The following is a 17656-nucleotide window of genomic DNA, read 5'->3' as shown; positions in this document are numbered from 1 at the left end:
TGGAATATAATAACCCTATTATAATCTATTGTTATTATAATTTACGGATTAATATTAATCCGAGTTGTCCTATATTTAAGCTTCAAAAATGTGTAAAATATGTAAATGATAGGAATGGTGACGTCATACAATCAACTCAATATTACATAACGTGTATAAATAGAGCTCTCTCGGTCAATTTGCAGCAGACACCATTGAAATTTGGTAGGCTACTACAGTTGACGCGGAAATATGCTCCAAAGTTTGACCGCGAACATTATATGTTCCGAGAAGTGAACAGTTTTGAAAATAGTAAACAGCTTTTTTCTTCTCGTACAAACTACTTGTTTATGTTTTAAAATGGCCTAGATAGGAAAGATGAGAATTTCGTAGAGGGGAGTGAATAAGGGTATGCAAATCCGCCGATCCGTGGCTTTTTTTCGCCAAATCCGTCGATCTGCCGATACTTTTGTTCAAATCCGAAACCACAACTGCATCCGGAAACAGAAGTGTAAAATTTCAAAGGTAAAGTGGTAAATGTGAATACCATTGTTGATTTTGCACAAATAGTAAAGAAGGCAGCATTCTTCAGTGGCGGATCTAGGAGAGGGGCCAGGGGGGCTCGCCCCCCCCCCCCCTTCCTTATTTTGGGTGAAAAAAGAAGAAATGACTGAAGGAAGAAAAGCCGGCAGGGCAAGTAAAACAAAACCGCGCCCCATAGCTCAAAGTGTGGATCCGCCTCTGTTCTTGATGACAGTAACACAGTAAAATTCCAAAAACAGTTTCACACCTGAGTTTAAATGAGCTTTGCTCGAAAAAAGACAAAATTTGGATGAACTCATCAACATACCGACCAAGGCTAAGAAAGATCTGTGATCCAAATTGCGTCAGTTTAGGACCCCAGATCTGAACATCAAGCCAGGCACAATCTGGAATCCGCGCCAAAATTAACAGCTGATCCACGATCCACTGCGTTTTTAAAATCCGCGAATCCGCTCGATTTACCACGAAAATGCACAATCCGTGCGCTTTTTAAGGGCAAATCGGTTGATCCGAAAACCTATTCACGCCACTCTTTGTAATAGTAGAGTAGTGGTCAAGTACTAATGGAATCGGCGACAGAAAGAGGAAAAAGTTGGTGGATTATACAAACTAAATAGCTTGGAAAAATTGAGCTAGTCAGAAAAGAAAAGATTCCCTTGGCTTTCAGGTTTTTTTTTTTCTCTGAATTGTTTTAATTTATGGACACAATATGACACATAGAGTAACAACTTGCGTGAAACGGTAACACAATCAACTGTTCTGAATACGTAATTAAGGTCATGATTTACGCAAGGTTTAGTTTGACCCTAGGAAGCTTTCATTTTCAAGTGTTAATTTACGACATGGCGGAAGCTCTGAGAAAACGGCTACCTATGGGTTATGAAGAGGACTTTGTCGATGAGGTTGAAGATGACTTTGAGTGTCTGATATGTCATTTGCTGCTTAAGGAGCCTGTTCAAACGAGATATGGCCACAGGTTTTGTAAAGAATGCCTCGAGGAAAATTTTAGAAGGTGTGCTTTGTCGTAAGGCTGCAATGTCATGTATTCAACATTTTAATGCTATCGATTCGTCATACCGGAAGTCGATTTGCGCGAGACTTTGAAAATATAGCGCATCTGGGCTTTGAGGGTGGGTTGGAAATTTTGTCAATTCGACTCGATTCGATCGAATCGATACGAATCGTCTTTCATGCTGTCGAATCGTCATACCGGAAGTCGATTTGCGCGAGACTTAAAAAATATAGCGCGACTGTGCTATTTAGGTATAGCTGAAAATGTTGTCGATTGAATCGTCTCCCTTAATGTCAGAATGTCATGCCGGAAAGCGATTTGCTTGAGACTTGAAAAATATAGCGCATCTGTGCTATTCAAGGTGAGCTGAAATTGTGTCTATTCGACTCGATTCGATCGAATCGACACAAATCGCCCCATTAATGTCGAATAGTCATCCTTGAATTCGATTCGCACGAGGCTTAGAAAATATAGCGCACCTGGGCTATTAAGGGTTTGCTGTGTTGTTGTCGATTCGACTCGATTCGATCATTACGACACGAATCGTCTCCGTTGCTGTCGATTTGTCATACCGGAAGTCTTTTTGCACGTGACTATAAATTATAACGCGACTGTGCTAAGCAGGGTGAGTTGAAATGTTGTTGATTCGACTCTGTTCAATGTTGGAAGTTGATTTGCGCAAGACTTAATTTAGAATTGTTTGCGTTGTTGCTATGCTTTTTGTTGTGGTTGTTAACTGTTTTAACCTGGTGGATTAGTGTAAGATATGTTTCGATTGTATTTTGTAAAGCATAGTGCAACTTCAACAGGAGAGTGTTAAGGAGCTCAGTCACTTTTGCGCATATTGAAATGTTTAGCCTCATGTTTTCCAATTGGTCGTTTGTAATCCGTGTTAATGTTCTCCATTCTTAGCCATCCTTGTTCCTTTATGGGTTATAATTATCTTTTTGGTGTTTTTCTATGTTATTAAACTGTTATTTTCAGGTTTCACACCGTTTAAAGGTAATTTCGTATGTGGTCAAAATAACTGAAAATACCGCGACTGAACTCCTTTAACATGTTGTGGAATCCATTTGATTATGTGAGTGCACTGACATGCTCAGTACATGTTTCAATACACGTGTTTCAAAATCATTGCTGAATATCTTCAGGTGACGTTCATTTTTCTTTATTAAATCATAAATCAGTTCACTATTGGTAGCTTACTGTATCGAGTATGTTGTAATTGGATATTTGCTGTACATCCATCATTATATTTGTAAGGCTAACATCTAGTAACATATGCACGTTTAATGGATTTTAAACTGGGCAACCTTAAGCTAACTTAAACTGTTACGAAACCCTTTCTCGTTCATTACTTTTTTTTTTTTGAAATTGGCTATGCAGTAAATGGTGTAATATATTTGGAACTGGAACAACATTTTAGATTAAGTTTTGTATTCTGATCTAGCTTTTCATCTATCCTAGCATTATTCATCAAAATTAGCAGCTGTGCAAAGTGGCGCTTTCCCTCCTGCGTCCAATAACCATAGTGTTGATACATCTTACAAGTGCGACAGCATTTCGTTACTCGTGAAGCAAGATAGCTGCCACGCTATTCGTGGTAAATGACGACAACATGGGTATTTGTATCGACAGCTAAAACTTTGTTACAGCCCCTAGATCTCTCTTGTAAACTGACAAGCACCGTTGCCATTGGCTTCCCAGAATTCAAACTGAAGTTGTGAAAATCTGGGAAGCGACGTTCCACATCCCCAAACGCAGGAAACAAATAAAAAAAAAACCTTCCACCTCACGAGCAAAACTTCCGTCTTCGTCATTCAACCGCTTTCTCTTTCCATCAACGACAATTTCCTGCTTTTCGCCACAAACATACCTTTTCACAACCGACGTAAATGAACATAACTTTAAAAACTCGTTCCAACGAAATTAATAACAGATAAAAAACGAAATAAACGCATACGATCTTCTAAAAAGCCAGCCATCTTTTAAACGAAATCTCTCAAAAGGAGGTTACTATGCGAACTGTAATGAATGCAAACATACCATGAAAGCGAGGAAGCAAGTGAGGAAAACAAAGAAAGGGACTGGAATTGATTGATGATCCGGACAATGTTAGAATACAGTGCGCAAACCAGCGTCAATATTCCGCGGAAAACGCCATAACGGCCGTCTTTTTGTAAACATATATTGCGAGCTTTAACTATAATGTAGAAATAAGAAACAGGTTATCAAAAAGGATTGTGAAGTAATAATAAATTAACCAATCGATCCAGTTGTAAAAAACCTTGGGCTCTGTTACCAATCGTTGTTGGGGAACAAAGCCAAAGCTTTTCTAGTGAAGAAAGCACACATCGAATTGAAGAATAACATTGCAATATCACTGGATTAACATTACGTAATTAACTTAGGTAATTTCTGTATACGCGAACAAGGTGAAATTAACGTGCGCCTTCAAGAAGAATCCTGTAACCAAAGAGAGTGTGTGGTCAAAGTATTCGGCCTTTAAACAAACCGTTGGCCACGGGCGAATCGTGTGGATGGATGAATGAATGAATGAGTGTATTAACTTTATTGAAATGCCTGTATTTTAACCTAATGACAGGTCCTCAACCCTATTATACCTTTCGCGAGTCGACTTCCGGTGAAACGATTCGACTTTGCAAGGCCGATTCGCGGCGAATCGTGCGAATTGACTCGAATCGTAGCAATTTCACACCCCCAGTTATTGCCTAGCGCGAGTCGACTTCCGGTGAAACGATTCGACTTTGCGACGCCGATTCGCGACGAATCGTGCGAATCGACTCGAACCGCAACAGTTTCACACCCCCAGTTATTGTCTAGCGCGAGTCGACTTCCGGTGAGACGATTCGACTTTGCAACAACGATTCGCAACGAATCGTCCGAATCGACTCGAATCGCAACAATTTCACGCTCCCTGTTATTGCCTACCGCAAGTCGATTTCCGGTGAGACGATTCGACTTTGCAAAAGACGATTCGCGACGAATCGGGCGAATCGACTCGAATCGTCAAAAAATTCACACCCCAGTTATTGCCTACTGCGTGTAGACCTCCAGGGAAACGATTCCACTTTGCAGGAAACATTCCCGACCAATCGAGTCGCTTCGTTAAGTGCCTCACCGAATCGACCGAAGTTTGTCGCCACGTTTTTAAAACGACAAACGTTCATTTATCATTATTTCACGGTTATTGACTTCCGGTGGTGCGGATCGACTCCGTGCGAATCGAGTCGAATCGTTGAGTATCTCACACGAATCGACTCAAGTTTGTCGTCACGTTTCAAGAACGAGGAGCGTTCATTTATCATTATTTCACGGTTATTGACTTCCGGTGGTGCGGATCGACTCCGTGCGAATCGAGTCGAATCGTTGAGTATCTCACACGAATCGACTCAAGTTTGTCGTCACGTTTCAAGAACGAGGAGCGTTCATGTATCATTATTTCACGGGTCTTGTAGGAAGCCTGGCAGTCGGAGCATTTGATCTTGTCAGTAAAAAATCTTGATCTTGTAAAAAAGCTTCCTACATTGGTGAGACTGGCAGAAACCTTAACACAAGACTGACTGAACACAAACGAGCCACAAGAAATGGTGATGCCAACAATCACATTGCTGTACATCATCAACTGACAAACCACAACATTGAGTGGGACTCTGCTCAGTGCTTAACCTACAGTACAAACTATTTTCAACGATTGACTCTGGAAAGTTGGTACACTAACCTAGAACAAACGCCTCTTAACAGATGTCAACAACTACCGGCACCTTACAAAAGACTTATCCACGACGGAAACGAAACCGACAAACGGACTTCTAACAGACCGACTTCACAATACACGGACCAAAAACCGACCTATTTGACTAACAATAGACGGATCGAAACCCACCAATGACTGATGACAAACTTTACACGAGTCTTTCAGCCAATTTACCATCATGGCTATACTGACCAGTCACGTTCAACGGACCATACTTATAACATCATCGACTGACAAACACTATTCACTTGACTCTGAAGATGACTTCCGCTCAGGTTGTCGAAACGTCAGTCACCAGCAACAGTTCTTTTCAGAACTACACTCACCCGGACGATCACGCTATACGAACTACTGATACTCCTGGGTTCAAACCATTTACTATGAAACTTGTGAGTGCCAATTGCTTGTGAGTGCCCTTCTTTCTTAGGCAACCCTAGGACTACTAGGATGCGCCTACCTTTGGAAACCCCATCTTACAAATTTACTCTGGCTCCTTCCATTTCTCATAGCACAGTAGTGTTATATGTAAAAAAGAGAGGTCACATGATTCCCAACTCCCTCAAAAAGGCCTATTTTGGGAACAATGCTAAAACAGAGCCAAATAAAATTGGAAAAAGAAACGCTTGTAACTCACTTCTCACTATGAAAGTTGTGCCTCTATTTAACAGGATGTACCAATTTTCTCTTGCAGACATTTGGGACAGTGTGCCAAGTACCCATTACCTTGTCCAAACAAATGTGGTCGTTCAATTCCAAGAGAGTAAGTAAGGAGCTTTTTCTTTTTTTTTTTTTTTTCTTTTATCTATCGTTGTGGGACCTAAAAGATGACATTTAGATTTTAGCTGCCAATGTAGAACTGATATTTGCGAGAAGTCAGTGGAAACACATTCGTGGATAATTTAATGTATAAAAGGTACTAACACTAGAATATATTTCCTGTAATTAACAGTAGAATGTAACGACCTTTGGATGAAGGTTCTAGTCAGTTCTGTCAGTTTTCTCTTCAGCCCAATAATAATTGGAATTTCGAGGAGGAAATCTAAGTCGGCTATTATTTTTTTTAAACTGCACCTCTACCAACGTAGACGGGTGCATAGCCTATTTCAATATAAGGTACCAAAAGCGAGGTTGCATCCTCTCCCTGCTCCGGTCCCTAGGCCCAGGAAGAGAGAAAAGCAATGCCCGACTACACATACTTCCTTCTTAGAATAAGTTCCGTGGTTGACCCGCTACACTGCTGCACCCTGCCTCGGTTTAAACCTTCGTGGCATCATTTCGAATTGTGAAGACTGGGAAAGATAAAGGACGGATTGCAAACGTCAATAATCTCGTAAAATGCTGCAAAATGTCACGTGAGATGACATGTTAGGCTAACTCGTCGGCTTGTTACGCAAATGAATAAAATTGCAGTCAAAAATTTCTTTATTTATCTAGTTTTTATTGTAGGTTTTAGCTCATCTTAGATTATTATACTTTTTAGTTTTTAATTGTTTCATAGCTCACTTTTGTAATGCGCAGGTGATCATATATTTAACAATTATTCGCCGAAGGCGAGGTGAACATTAGTAAATATTCACCGAGACGAAGTCGAGGTGAATATTCACCAATGTTCACCGAGCCTGAGGCGAATGACTGTTTTAGTATAATTTTCCGAGGTGAAACACAGAATAACGACTAAAACAGACTGTTCGTTTGCATACACGCATGCAGCCGGAGTTTTAATAATAAGCTTATATGTAAGGTTACAGCGATTGTGAATCAATTTACACATCAAGTTCGGCAGTAAAACAAACAAGCGAAACACTACGAAAACTAAATTCATCCCGTACCTTTGTTTTATCGTTGTTGACCTCATTCACAGCTGTCATCACCATCTAAAAGTGAGTAGCTTCAGTTCGAAGAAAAGTAAATTTCGACAATCGGTCTGACCTGCTGGCGATCAACGTAACCACTGCGTTTGCGATTCTTAAATTCCTTGATTACGAGTTATTGAAAGAAATTTTGGTCCAAGGTCGACAGCAGTGATTTTGAAAATTCTCCATCCTTCCAAATATCCTGGACTTGGAGTGATGTTTTTCGAATAAATAGAAATTTGATTCAGCAACTGTCCGCCATGTTTACTTGCCGAGATAGCAAAGGTGGCGAGCTTAGTAACCAGGCCTCGAAAATGTTATATTCAGCGCCTGGAGCAGTGAATATAGCGTCATATAAGGAATCGCTCGACCAATCAAATTGCTGGAAACTCTTTGTTCAGCTCTGAAATTACACTCATCATTCATATATTCATGTAACCTGCGCAATATAAATGCAAATTACTATTATTATTATCATCATCATCATTATTATTGTTATTATTATTATTATTATTATTATTATTATTATTCTCTCCATGATTTTTCTCTCCATGCCACGGGTTTTGTGTTTAGTTGATCACATGATCCGGCTGAGCGTAAGCGGTAGCCTGGGAGCGAGCTCTCTCTTTAAGGTACTTCCCCCTACCCCTTAAGTCTAGCTCGTCGGCTTCTTACGCGAATAAGTAAAATTGCAGTCAAAAATTTTTTTCGGTTGGTGAGTCGCTGGGACGCACTGAAGATCGGTTGGTTGGTTGTTCTTATCGTTTAAGTCTTGATCTGTCTTTCAGATTCCAGACCACACCGCAAACGACCGTCCATTGTCATTAATCTCTTGTCCTTATGAACAGATGGGCTGCAAAAAAAAGGTATTTGGATCAACTTCGACACTTTCTTTCATTACTTTTGACAATATTTTACAATTAACGACAAGATTTGGAGAATTAGATACTTATTTTTACACTGGGATCTCGTTTTCCCCAGTAGGGGAATGAAAAACTGTTCAAGATAGCGGGGGCTCGAAATAAGGGAGCTGGTATATTTTTCTAAAAAATTTTAACTTAAAAAAGAAAAATAAATATTTTTAAAAACAGTCGTTAGAAACAATGTTTATTTTATACGCCGTGCTCAGGTGAACGTAATTACGCTTGAAAAAGTAAATACGTTGTGGACCGGAGCGTTACGGTATAATCCGCATCGCAGGGTTGAAATCAGGCGGTGTTGGACACGACTCGCAAAGCATACCGGGAGAAAATTTCCCTAGAGCGCATTTTCATCTGATCGCTGAACAGCAAACATCTCCGCGCGCTGATGGTGATGTGGAAGTATGACTTACAGGAGGTTCGCTCGCTTCCGATGCTGAAAGAAATCTGGAATGACATCCATATCAAATGTTCCGCAAGCCAGGTGATAGTTGTAGATGACTTCTGCTCGATTTACAAAGCCACCATTTTCAGTGCTGAACAGATGATTTTAGGAATCGAAGCTTCGCGGTTCGTCGAATCTCTACCGTTGAAAGATAAATTATTTCCGTTTCTGACCTCTTCGAATTCGATCTTAACTTGCCGGAATTGAACCTACCTTCGGCACTTTCCTTCTTAGGTATCTCGACTTGTGTATGAAGTGTATGAGTGTATCGCTGACCAACAACATGGTTGTTGACAGATATTATGTTTTCGTTCGACGATAAGAGAGCTGAGAAGTAAAACCTACGAAGAAAAGGGTTGAATAATTCGAAATAAAAGCAATGTTTTGTCCTTGAAAACTTGTGCAAAGCTTGATTAATCGAGTTTCGCCCGCTGTATTTCCTTATTAATCAAAAGGAATCATGAACAGCTTGCTAATGAGCTATGGCTCTTTCAAAATAAAAAAAATAATTTGCAAATAATAATAATTTGCAAATAATAATTCAATTCCAAAGTATACTTTTTTAAAAACCGCATATTTGCAAAGTACTGACAAACACAACAAAAAAACAGCAAAATAGCACAAAAACCATATTCCGGAAACAGCGGTCAACACTAAGTTCACTTATAAATTAGCAAATAAAACTGGAAGATTGTGAATGATAGACACGGTGAATAAGCAATGAATGAATAGCTCATGATTCTGACATGCCTTCATTGCATGTCCTCATATCACACCTCTGCTGATGTTTAAGGTTCAACGTAACTTGTGTAAACTAAAGGGAGCTCTTCACCCAAAACAGCGCTATGTAGGTCATTTGAAATATCTGTCAGTTTAAAATTTGTTCTTTACTGCAAGTCCTGTGGTCAGCAACACAGTGATCATGTACCGATATTAACATTTCCTACATTGGCTGTTAAAAATTTTGACACAGCACTTCCTCGTGTAATGATAATGACTGCGACCAAATAAATTCAGAATAATCTAGCATGTAGCTGTATCTTAGATCATCTATAGTGAGATGTTTTGACTGAGATAACCAAATCGTAACAACATTTTAAAATAAAAGTAGATGCACTATATTGAACAATTGCAGTAGCTTTTAAAACTTGGGATTGCCATGCAGCTTTCTAAGTAGTCACTTGCATTATGCCATTATGTGTTCTGTTTTGGCCTATTCCATTCTAAATTTGGTATCCTAAACAGCAGCATGCTGTAGCTTTCCCTGTTTGATCACTACAGTGTAAGTGGATAGATTTAGTTCTTGGGAAATCATGATAGCAAAGTTAACTCCAAGCCCATAGTCTTTTAAAATACCAATTGGTAATTCAGCATTTGCTTCAAACATTGGCTCGTTCTGCTCCAGGTGGGTTGACAATTATGCGGAACTATACACATGAAACACCTATTATTTATTGATTTAAGCTTATGTATAATGTCCCACTACTACCAACATTCAAAGGAAAACAAGCATAAAGAAGTGGGAGATCAAAATAATCAGCCATAGATGACTGAACAATAACATCCCATCCTAGAGTAGTAAATTTCTGTTAGAGATAACAATTCAAGACAGGCAGTGATCATGATAGTGAAAATTCACTGTGAATGAGCTGATATCTTTAATGGACTAGCATCCAAAGCAGGATCCAAAAATCTTGAACATCGGCCAAACAAACGGATGACATACACACTACAAAAAAAATAATAAACAAGGAAACATTAAGATATAACAAGCTGACCAAGCTGAACCACAAAATTAAACTCTTAAAACAAGGGTAGAAATCACACAATCACTCCCGCGAAATACCGCGAACATCTGACAAATCAAGGAAAATGCCCCAGCTTCAAGTCCGATTTTGACCGGCAGGTTTCTTTCACAGGTCACAGGTCACAGGTCACAATCAAAACACTCAGTAAATTTCGCGATGTAACAATTACCGAGATTCCCGAGAGGTTTATCGATGTTTCCATGCAACAAACCCTAACTTAAAATGTTTTACTCTATAATTTTAATGAAAAAGTTCCTAGGGGCGGTATATGTACGAAATGGGTTGAAATGTAGCTTTCAGACATGTAGTGTTAATATATTTTATCGTAATAAGATAATTCATTATGATAGCAAATTGAACTGTTTTATTTCTATATATTTTTTTGGAAATCTTTACAACGAGTATGTACTAAACAGAAACAAGAGGGTCCCCTATACCTAATCTGAAAACAATTTCACGCATAAGTAATTGGCCTTTTCATGCATCACAAAAAATTCGAAAACAGCTTCACGTTAACAGAAAAAATCACTTTTCACGTAAAAATGCAAAGGCTAAATTATGTGTCACATAAAAATAGAAATTCTATCCACGTTTCGCAAAACATACAGAACCCTCCGTTTTATGACGTTTTGGCATATTTTTTGGTGACCTGTGACCTGTGACCTGTGACCTGTGAAAGAAACCTGCCGGATTTCGACCGTTAAAACGGCGGGGCCCGCCTGGGCCCGCCGGACTTTTCTTAACGTTCAACTCTCAAACTAAAGTTTCGCGCAAAAATAATTCACAATACTGATCCCTGTTACCCCGCAAACGACCAAAAGAATATCCATGTCAAGCGCGTGTGGTAAACAAACGTTTTCAAAATAGCATGATTTCCATTGACTGGTTCTGATGCAAAAATTGCTTACCTGCACTTGAGGCTTGGCAAACAACTGGTCTAGATATTACATTAGCAGGTCCTAGGAAAGGTTCGTTTGATTCTCATGATGAGTGCAGAAATCGGTCGAGAAACGACAACCTACTCTCCATTCGCAGCGGAAAATGTGTCCGCCATTGCTCCGGCTGAGACGACATATGATTGGTCAAATACTGTCACGTGAACCGTGTCCAACACCGCCTGGGTTGAAATATAACGAATCTCAAGTACAGTACGGCGGTATTTATTGATCGGTCAGTGTAAAATGCAGAGTGCAAACCAGGGGTAAAATGCAGACTGCAGACTACAGACTTTTTAACTGAACCGTCAACTACCATTTCCATATTGAAAATAAAGCTAACCGTAAACAGGCCAAAGAGAGCGTTGCTTAGGCTAACCTGAGTGATATTCAGGCTTACCAGAGTGCAGACTTTCACTGCCATCAGCCTGAATAATCCTGTTTACGGTCAGCACTCGATAATGGAAACAACACGACACTATACTTAAGTCTGTAGTCTGCAGCCGGAGTCTGCATTTACCCCAGGTCTTCAGTCTGCACTTTACCCTCAGTCTGCATTTTCCCCCCGGTCTGCAGTCTGCTGTCCGCCGTCTGCGTTTTACACTGACTGACATTTATTGATTGCATTTGTTAGAAATCAAGGGCGCGACTCTTTAGCTCATTCTTGAGTCATATAGTTCAAGACAATTAAATTAATTAGGTTAAAATTAGGGAAGACACTAACTATAGGAGATAATTAGGAAGATCGAGAAGACGTGGTAATTTTTATATACAACTAAACTCAAGGAAAATGACTTTTTGTTCCAAATAATCTTTAGCGGGAATTTCGAGACGGGGTTCTTCTTAATATTGTTTTCTTTTCATTGATATGTTTCATTATAATCCATATTTTTGCTCGCGCGGGATTGATTTAAACGCGTCACGTGACTTAATATGCCCCAGCTAAAACTGGCAAATATCCGAGTGATGTTCCCCAATTGCTGAGTTTCGTATACCAGGTTACTCTGGGTCGAGCATAGAACATGGTACGGAAGCAAGGCTTAAGCTGGGTAATATCCTTTCGCGGCATACGAATTAATGTACTTACTAACATTTTTACGTTGTTTGTAACTACGTACGGTTTTTTAAAACAATCTCAGTTAAAGAAATGGAACCTAAATTCGTCAGAATGAAAGTTCCTGATTTGTAAAAGTACTTACAACTGCGGGGAATCAGTGTTGCGAATAAGCGTCGCAAAGAATTTTTGGATTTGTATGTAAAAGTCCACGAACTTGATATCGAAATCATAGACGAGCAAGGAGACCAGATAGGTATTTCTGTGAAGTTGGTAAACGACGATGGAACTGTTCCTGATCCCTACTCGCTCAAGTCGGACTGGACGACTAATTTTTCGTCATTTTGTAATTATGTACGCTTATCTAATTGTAAAAGAACGAGACTACCATGAAAGTTTTATTTGAAGGCTTACCAGTTTCATTCTTGAAAAGACCATGGATATTACAATACCATCTACGTTTTGTTCTACATACAAATGGGATTACCTTATGGCATATGGCACAAATGAAGAATTTTTCATGCAGGAGGTTGTATTTGAAGAACAATTTTGAAAGCCAATACTTCAAAAAGTTACCAGTTTCTTTGATGGGCTGAAATTGTATTTCCCAAAGTTAAATATAGTTTACTCCCAGCAAACCTGTAGTAGGTTAGATACTTTTCTATGAGTAGGACTTTAAAAAGGCCTGTAAATAACTGTTTGGGTCAAGCTAGATTATTAATTAAAACAATAATATTTAGCTATAAGAAATTGCGAAAAAAAACTTTTCTTAAAAACATTTAAGAAACTTTTAAAAACGGTTAAAAACGGTAAAGGTAACTTAAAAATATGTTGCAAGCTAAACAAAGAGTTTAGCACTGATGGAGTCACTCTGAGTGCAGCAGCAGCATATTTTCATGTTACTTCTTTTTAATGAACTATTGTTTTTCTTGTATTTGTAGAATAGTCATACTGTTTTTTTTTTTCACTTGATAATGACGTCCGAGAACGTCAAAACGTCGTGTATTTTTAACCGTTTTTAAAATTTTCTGAACTGTTTCTAAGAAAAAAAATTTCGCAATTTTTCATAGCTAAATGTTTTAAAAAGTCGCTTCTTTTTAAAATAATGATAATGATGATAATAATAGTCTTAATTGCTTTTTGCAGTTTTTGTTCGCAGAATTTTTCTCCAGTTAACATCTTTGGACATAAATAGCTATTCACTTTATTGTGCAAGAGCAACATTATGGATATTTTAAGCGGCTAATTGAACTATCAAGTTCTTGTCCTCAAATTGTCCCATTACTTCACGAAGGGTTTCATTAGGTTACAAAGGGCGGCACGGACTGTCGCTGTTTGATCAGCAACCGAGGCCAGAGAGATTGGCAAGATCATTCAACTTTTGAATAGCCATCTCAACGGTGTATCCGTACAACTGCAATTTGTCGTGTTCTTGTACATGCCTTTGTGGACTTTGTGGAAAGCTGCCTACCGCTGGAAAAAGGAGGAATGTTTAAAGTGGCCCTTTTCTTTGTGACTAAATCCCTGATATTGAAACCCCTGCCTGCCATACAGTCATCATTGGGTTCCAATTTGTCAATCACACCTGATTTTCATAGTAATTTTCCTGTCAGAAGCACCTCCTGACCACAGTTGTGAGACAAAGGTAAACGCACCAGTAGGAGAAATTCCTACTAAAATTTAAAATTGTTTGAGCTTTTGTAATTCCTCCATGTAACTTTCTGCGCAGATGGGTCGGTGGTTTTTGAATTTTTATTTCAGTACAGTCAATAATGACTGTTGTTCGACTGGAGGAAACTTAGCTAAAATCTTTGGTAAATGTCTCTTTACCTGCTACCTTTTAGGCCACACTATCAAAATGTCTTTAAACGTATGGTAAAGCATGTTTATCCAGGTTGTGAAGATTTTGGACACAGATCCCTTGGAAAGTGAATAAACATCAGCCAGGTGACCAACCAACAAACCAAGTCAGAGTCTCACAGGGACTAAAAGAAACTCTGCAAAAAAAAATTAAATGGCACTTTGGGCCTGGCTTGTTTCGGTCTTTTTCTTCCTATTAATTATTAATTAATTAATTAATTAATATTAATTAGAAATAGCTTACGATTAAATTGAAATCAAAGCATTTCTATTGTTAAGGAAAGCTGATTAAAGACTTTTTACCAAAATTTAGTAGCACAGTTAACTTCTTTACGAGTTGCTCGTATAAAAGGTTATTTCAAGTTGGAAGCCTTTTCCCTTGGAAATGTTGACATCTTTTCCAAACTGCACAATTTTAATCCTTAAATATGAAAGAGTGAGGCATTTAAATATTTACCCAATTGAGAAGACTGGGAGGGGAACTAAAAAACCAGTACATGAAAAAAATGTAAATTATAACAGTGAATAGTTGAATTAGTTTGAGTTTCCATGTGAAAGCAATATTTACCAACCTGATAAGCGTCCTTCTCGGTTTTTTTTCTTGCCATTCCAATATTTCATTTTTTAAGCAATTGGTTGTAAAAAACACGATAAATAAGCAAGCCAGTGATGGAATGCCAGTGTAAAACCTGACCGTCTGATTGTTTTAACAAACATGCTCAACAAAGCTGAATTTTGTTTTCCAAATTTCCTTACAATCAGCCATTACTTCAATGTCGGAGGCTGTTAAATCAGTTTGGACCTCGGCATCAACGTACAGGGGCTCTTAATAAGGAGTATGGCCTCCTTTAAAGGCAGAATATTCCTCTTTCGAGCCATAATCCATTCATTCCGGCTTGATGTCTTAATCTTCGACGTCTGCGATGTTTCCTTTCGCTGCTTTCGACCTCTCCACGGGGTCAATACGACTTTTTGGAGGTTTTCACTGAAGATGTTCTGGGAATACAAAAACTGAGGGAACATGATTCAATTTAGTCGGGCTAAGACCTCCTTCGAAATGAACTGAACATATTCTGGTGTGCTTCGTAAAATTTTAACTGTCCAGACGACAAGCATAATACCTATTGACATTTCCGCAGCATAATACCTATTTGCGTTGTCTTAAGGGATTGGAAATAAATTTAACATTTGCAAGTTCCGGGTCATCTTTGGGCGCTATTTGTGCAGTTAAAAGCACAACAGTGATGCTTAACCGTTTTCAAAGCTATATTCGCTGCATTAGCCTCACTTTGGTTAGTTTTTACACAACTCGCTTCAATACGGCCGGGAATACGAAACTGGGCTATTGTCAAAACTGCGCTTGTTGCGGAAACTATTTAAAAGATCATTAACACAATATCGTCCATTAGACGCGAAAATATGCTTGCGAATTTGTCCTTGGACATTTCCTGTTCCTCAAAGCAGTTCTCAGAAAACGTTAACTCATCCCTTCTCGCAACCGATGATGTCCGCGTACAAATATCTGAGTATATTTTCTTACCAAATGAAGGCTATTATTCAATTCAGTTATCGTGAAAGAAGCTAGCCTACATTGCCTTAAGACAGAGCACGCCAAAGTCCAACTATTCCCCGATTGTTTACTTTGATAGTTGAGTAGATTAGTGAGCGGTTAAGAAGAGTATTTACAGTGTTTTAGTTTGAAATAGTACGTACATGGCTGAACATCTTTTTTGAGGAAAGCAAAGTTCCATTGCATTGATTTCGTGTTAAGCATGATCAGCTGTAAACTATGCATATATATCACGACTAGAAAGTACAAAGGGACGAGATCGGGATTGAAAAAATTTCCAGTCGAAATACATGCAAGTTTACAGTATAGCACGCTCCTCAAGTTTCGAGACCTCACTGTCTGCTAACGTATGAAACCATAAACTTCCTAACGCGATTGAATAATTACATGTTATCTTGTAGGTTCAACGACAAGAAATGGAATCGCATCTTGAATCTGACGTGAAACCCCATCTTGACTTAGCTTGTGTCAAACTTGAAACACGGACGTTTATTTGGAAGATTGAACACTTTAGTGAAGTTTTGAGGCAAACGAAGGCCGGGGAAATGCTAAGTATCGGTAGTTTTCCATTTTACACGGACAGAACAGAGAGTTGTGGCTACAAGTTAAAAAGTAAAGTACGTATGGCTCCGAACGGTGATGGAACTTACGAGAATACTCACTTATCAGTGTACATCCTCGTCATGAAAGGTGAATATGACGCCATCTTACCCTGGCCTTTCAAGAGGAAAGTTACGTTTACATTGATTGATCAACAAGAAGATCTAGTCGAACGGCAAGACATTACCCAACATTTCACGTCAGGCAATCACCCAGAATCCTTTGCAAGGCCTAAGAGTGAGGATAGCAATCTTGGGCTCGGGTTTGCTCAATTTGTTTCTCACGAGGCACTTCATTCAAGGCGCTATATTGTTGATGGCACTTTGTTTTTTCAGGTTGACATCGGCCCATCATCCAGTTAAGGTTCTCTTGTTATTTCTATGATCAGTTTTCACACGCGCCCTTTTCAGGAGGCTAAGAGACACAAAGAACGTTATAATTCAAGGATAATTCAGGAAATTGAACCTACCTTCGGCACTTTCCTTCCTAGGTATCTCGACTTGTGTATGAAGTGTATGAGTGTATCGCTGACCAACAACATGGTTGTTGACAGATATTATGTTTTCGTTCGATGATAAGAGAGCTGAGAAGTAAAACCTACGAAGAAAAGGGTTGAATAATTCGAAATAAAAGCAATGTTTTGTCCTTGAAAACTTGTGTAAAGCTTGATTAATCGAGTTTCGCCCGCTGTACTTCTTTATTAATCAAATGGAATCATAAACAGCTTGCTAATGAGCTATGGCTCTTTCAAAATAAAAAAAAATAATTTGCAATAAATGGTAAGGAATTAATGAGATTTACGCTGTGAAGGAAGGTATATGTAGGGGATTAATGAGATGTCTTGTTGTGTAGGTATATGTGGGGGATCGATGAGTAGTATGCTGTGTAGGTATATGTAAGGGATTAATGAGATGTAGTCTGTGTAGGTATATGTAGGGGATTAATGAGATGTAGTCTGTGTAGGTATATGTAGGGGATTAATGAGATGTAGGCTGTGTAGGTATATGTAGGGGATTAATGAGATGTAGTCTGTGTAGGTATATTTAGGGGATGAATGAAATGTAGGTTGTGTAGGTATATGTGGGGGATTAATGAGAAGTAGATTCTGTAGGTATATGTAGGGGATTAATGAGATGTCTTGCTGTGTACGTTTATGTGGAGGATCAATGAGTAATATGCTGTGTAGGTATATGTAGGAGATTAATGAGATGTAGTTTGTGTAGGTATATGTAGGGGATTAATGAGATGTAGGCTGTGTAGGTATATGTAGGGGATTAATGAGATGTAGTCTGTGTAGGT

At 38.8% G+C, this 17656-nt stretch overlaps 3 protein-coding genes across 3 annotated transcripts in view; 2 read left to right on the top strand and 1 right to left on the bottom strand.

The window, feature by feature from the left end:
- The window catches only part of LOC145484249 (TNF receptor-associated factor 4-like), a 39155-nt gene extending 22345 nt beyond the window's left edge, over positions 1-16810 (top strand). Inside the window, exon 7 of the mRNA XM_081462888.1 lies at positions 16159-16810. Coding sequence (XP_081319014.1) covers positions 16159-16719 — 561 coding nt within the window. The 3' untranslated portion in view covers positions 16720-16810. The remainder of the gene's footprint in view (positions 1-16158) is intronic.
- Positions 1-17656, bottom strand: part of LOC145484217 (TNF receptor-associated factor 6-like) — a 204127-nt gene that overhangs the window by 76596 nt on the left and 109875 nt on the right. The window lies entirely within an intron of this gene.
- Positions 1240-6163, top strand: LOC145484300 (TNF receptor-associated factor 6-like). The gene is made up of 2 exons (XM_081462944.1): positions 1240-1534; positions 6004-6163. The coding sequence occupies exons 1-2, from the start codon at positions 1302-1304 to the stop codon at positions 6074-6076; spliced, it is 306 nt and encodes a 101-aa protein (XP_081319070.1). The 5' UTR covers positions 1240-1301; the 3' UTR covers positions 6077-6163.

The sequence above is a fragment of the Orbicella franksi genome, chromosome 4 (assembly GCF_964199315.1).
Source record: "Orbicella franksi chromosome 4, jaOrbFran1.1, whole genome shotgun sequence".
Classification (NCBI taxonomy): Eukaryota; Metazoa; Cnidaria; class Anthozoa; order Scleractinia; family Merulinidae; genus Orbicella; species Orbicella franksi.
Note: the sequence above shows the minus strand (reverse complement) of the source record. Positions and strands in the feature narration are given on the sequence as shown.

Coding starts and splice junctions, on each gene's coding strand:
- LOC145484300 (XM_081462944.1), top strand. CDS start 1,302: ATGATTTACGCAAGGTTTAGTTTGACCCTAGGAAGCTTTCATTTTCAA. Junction 1,535..6,003: donor CTCGAGGAAAATTTTAGAAG/GTGTGCTTTGTC, acceptor TTTCTCTTGCAG/ACATTTGGGACAGTGTGCCA.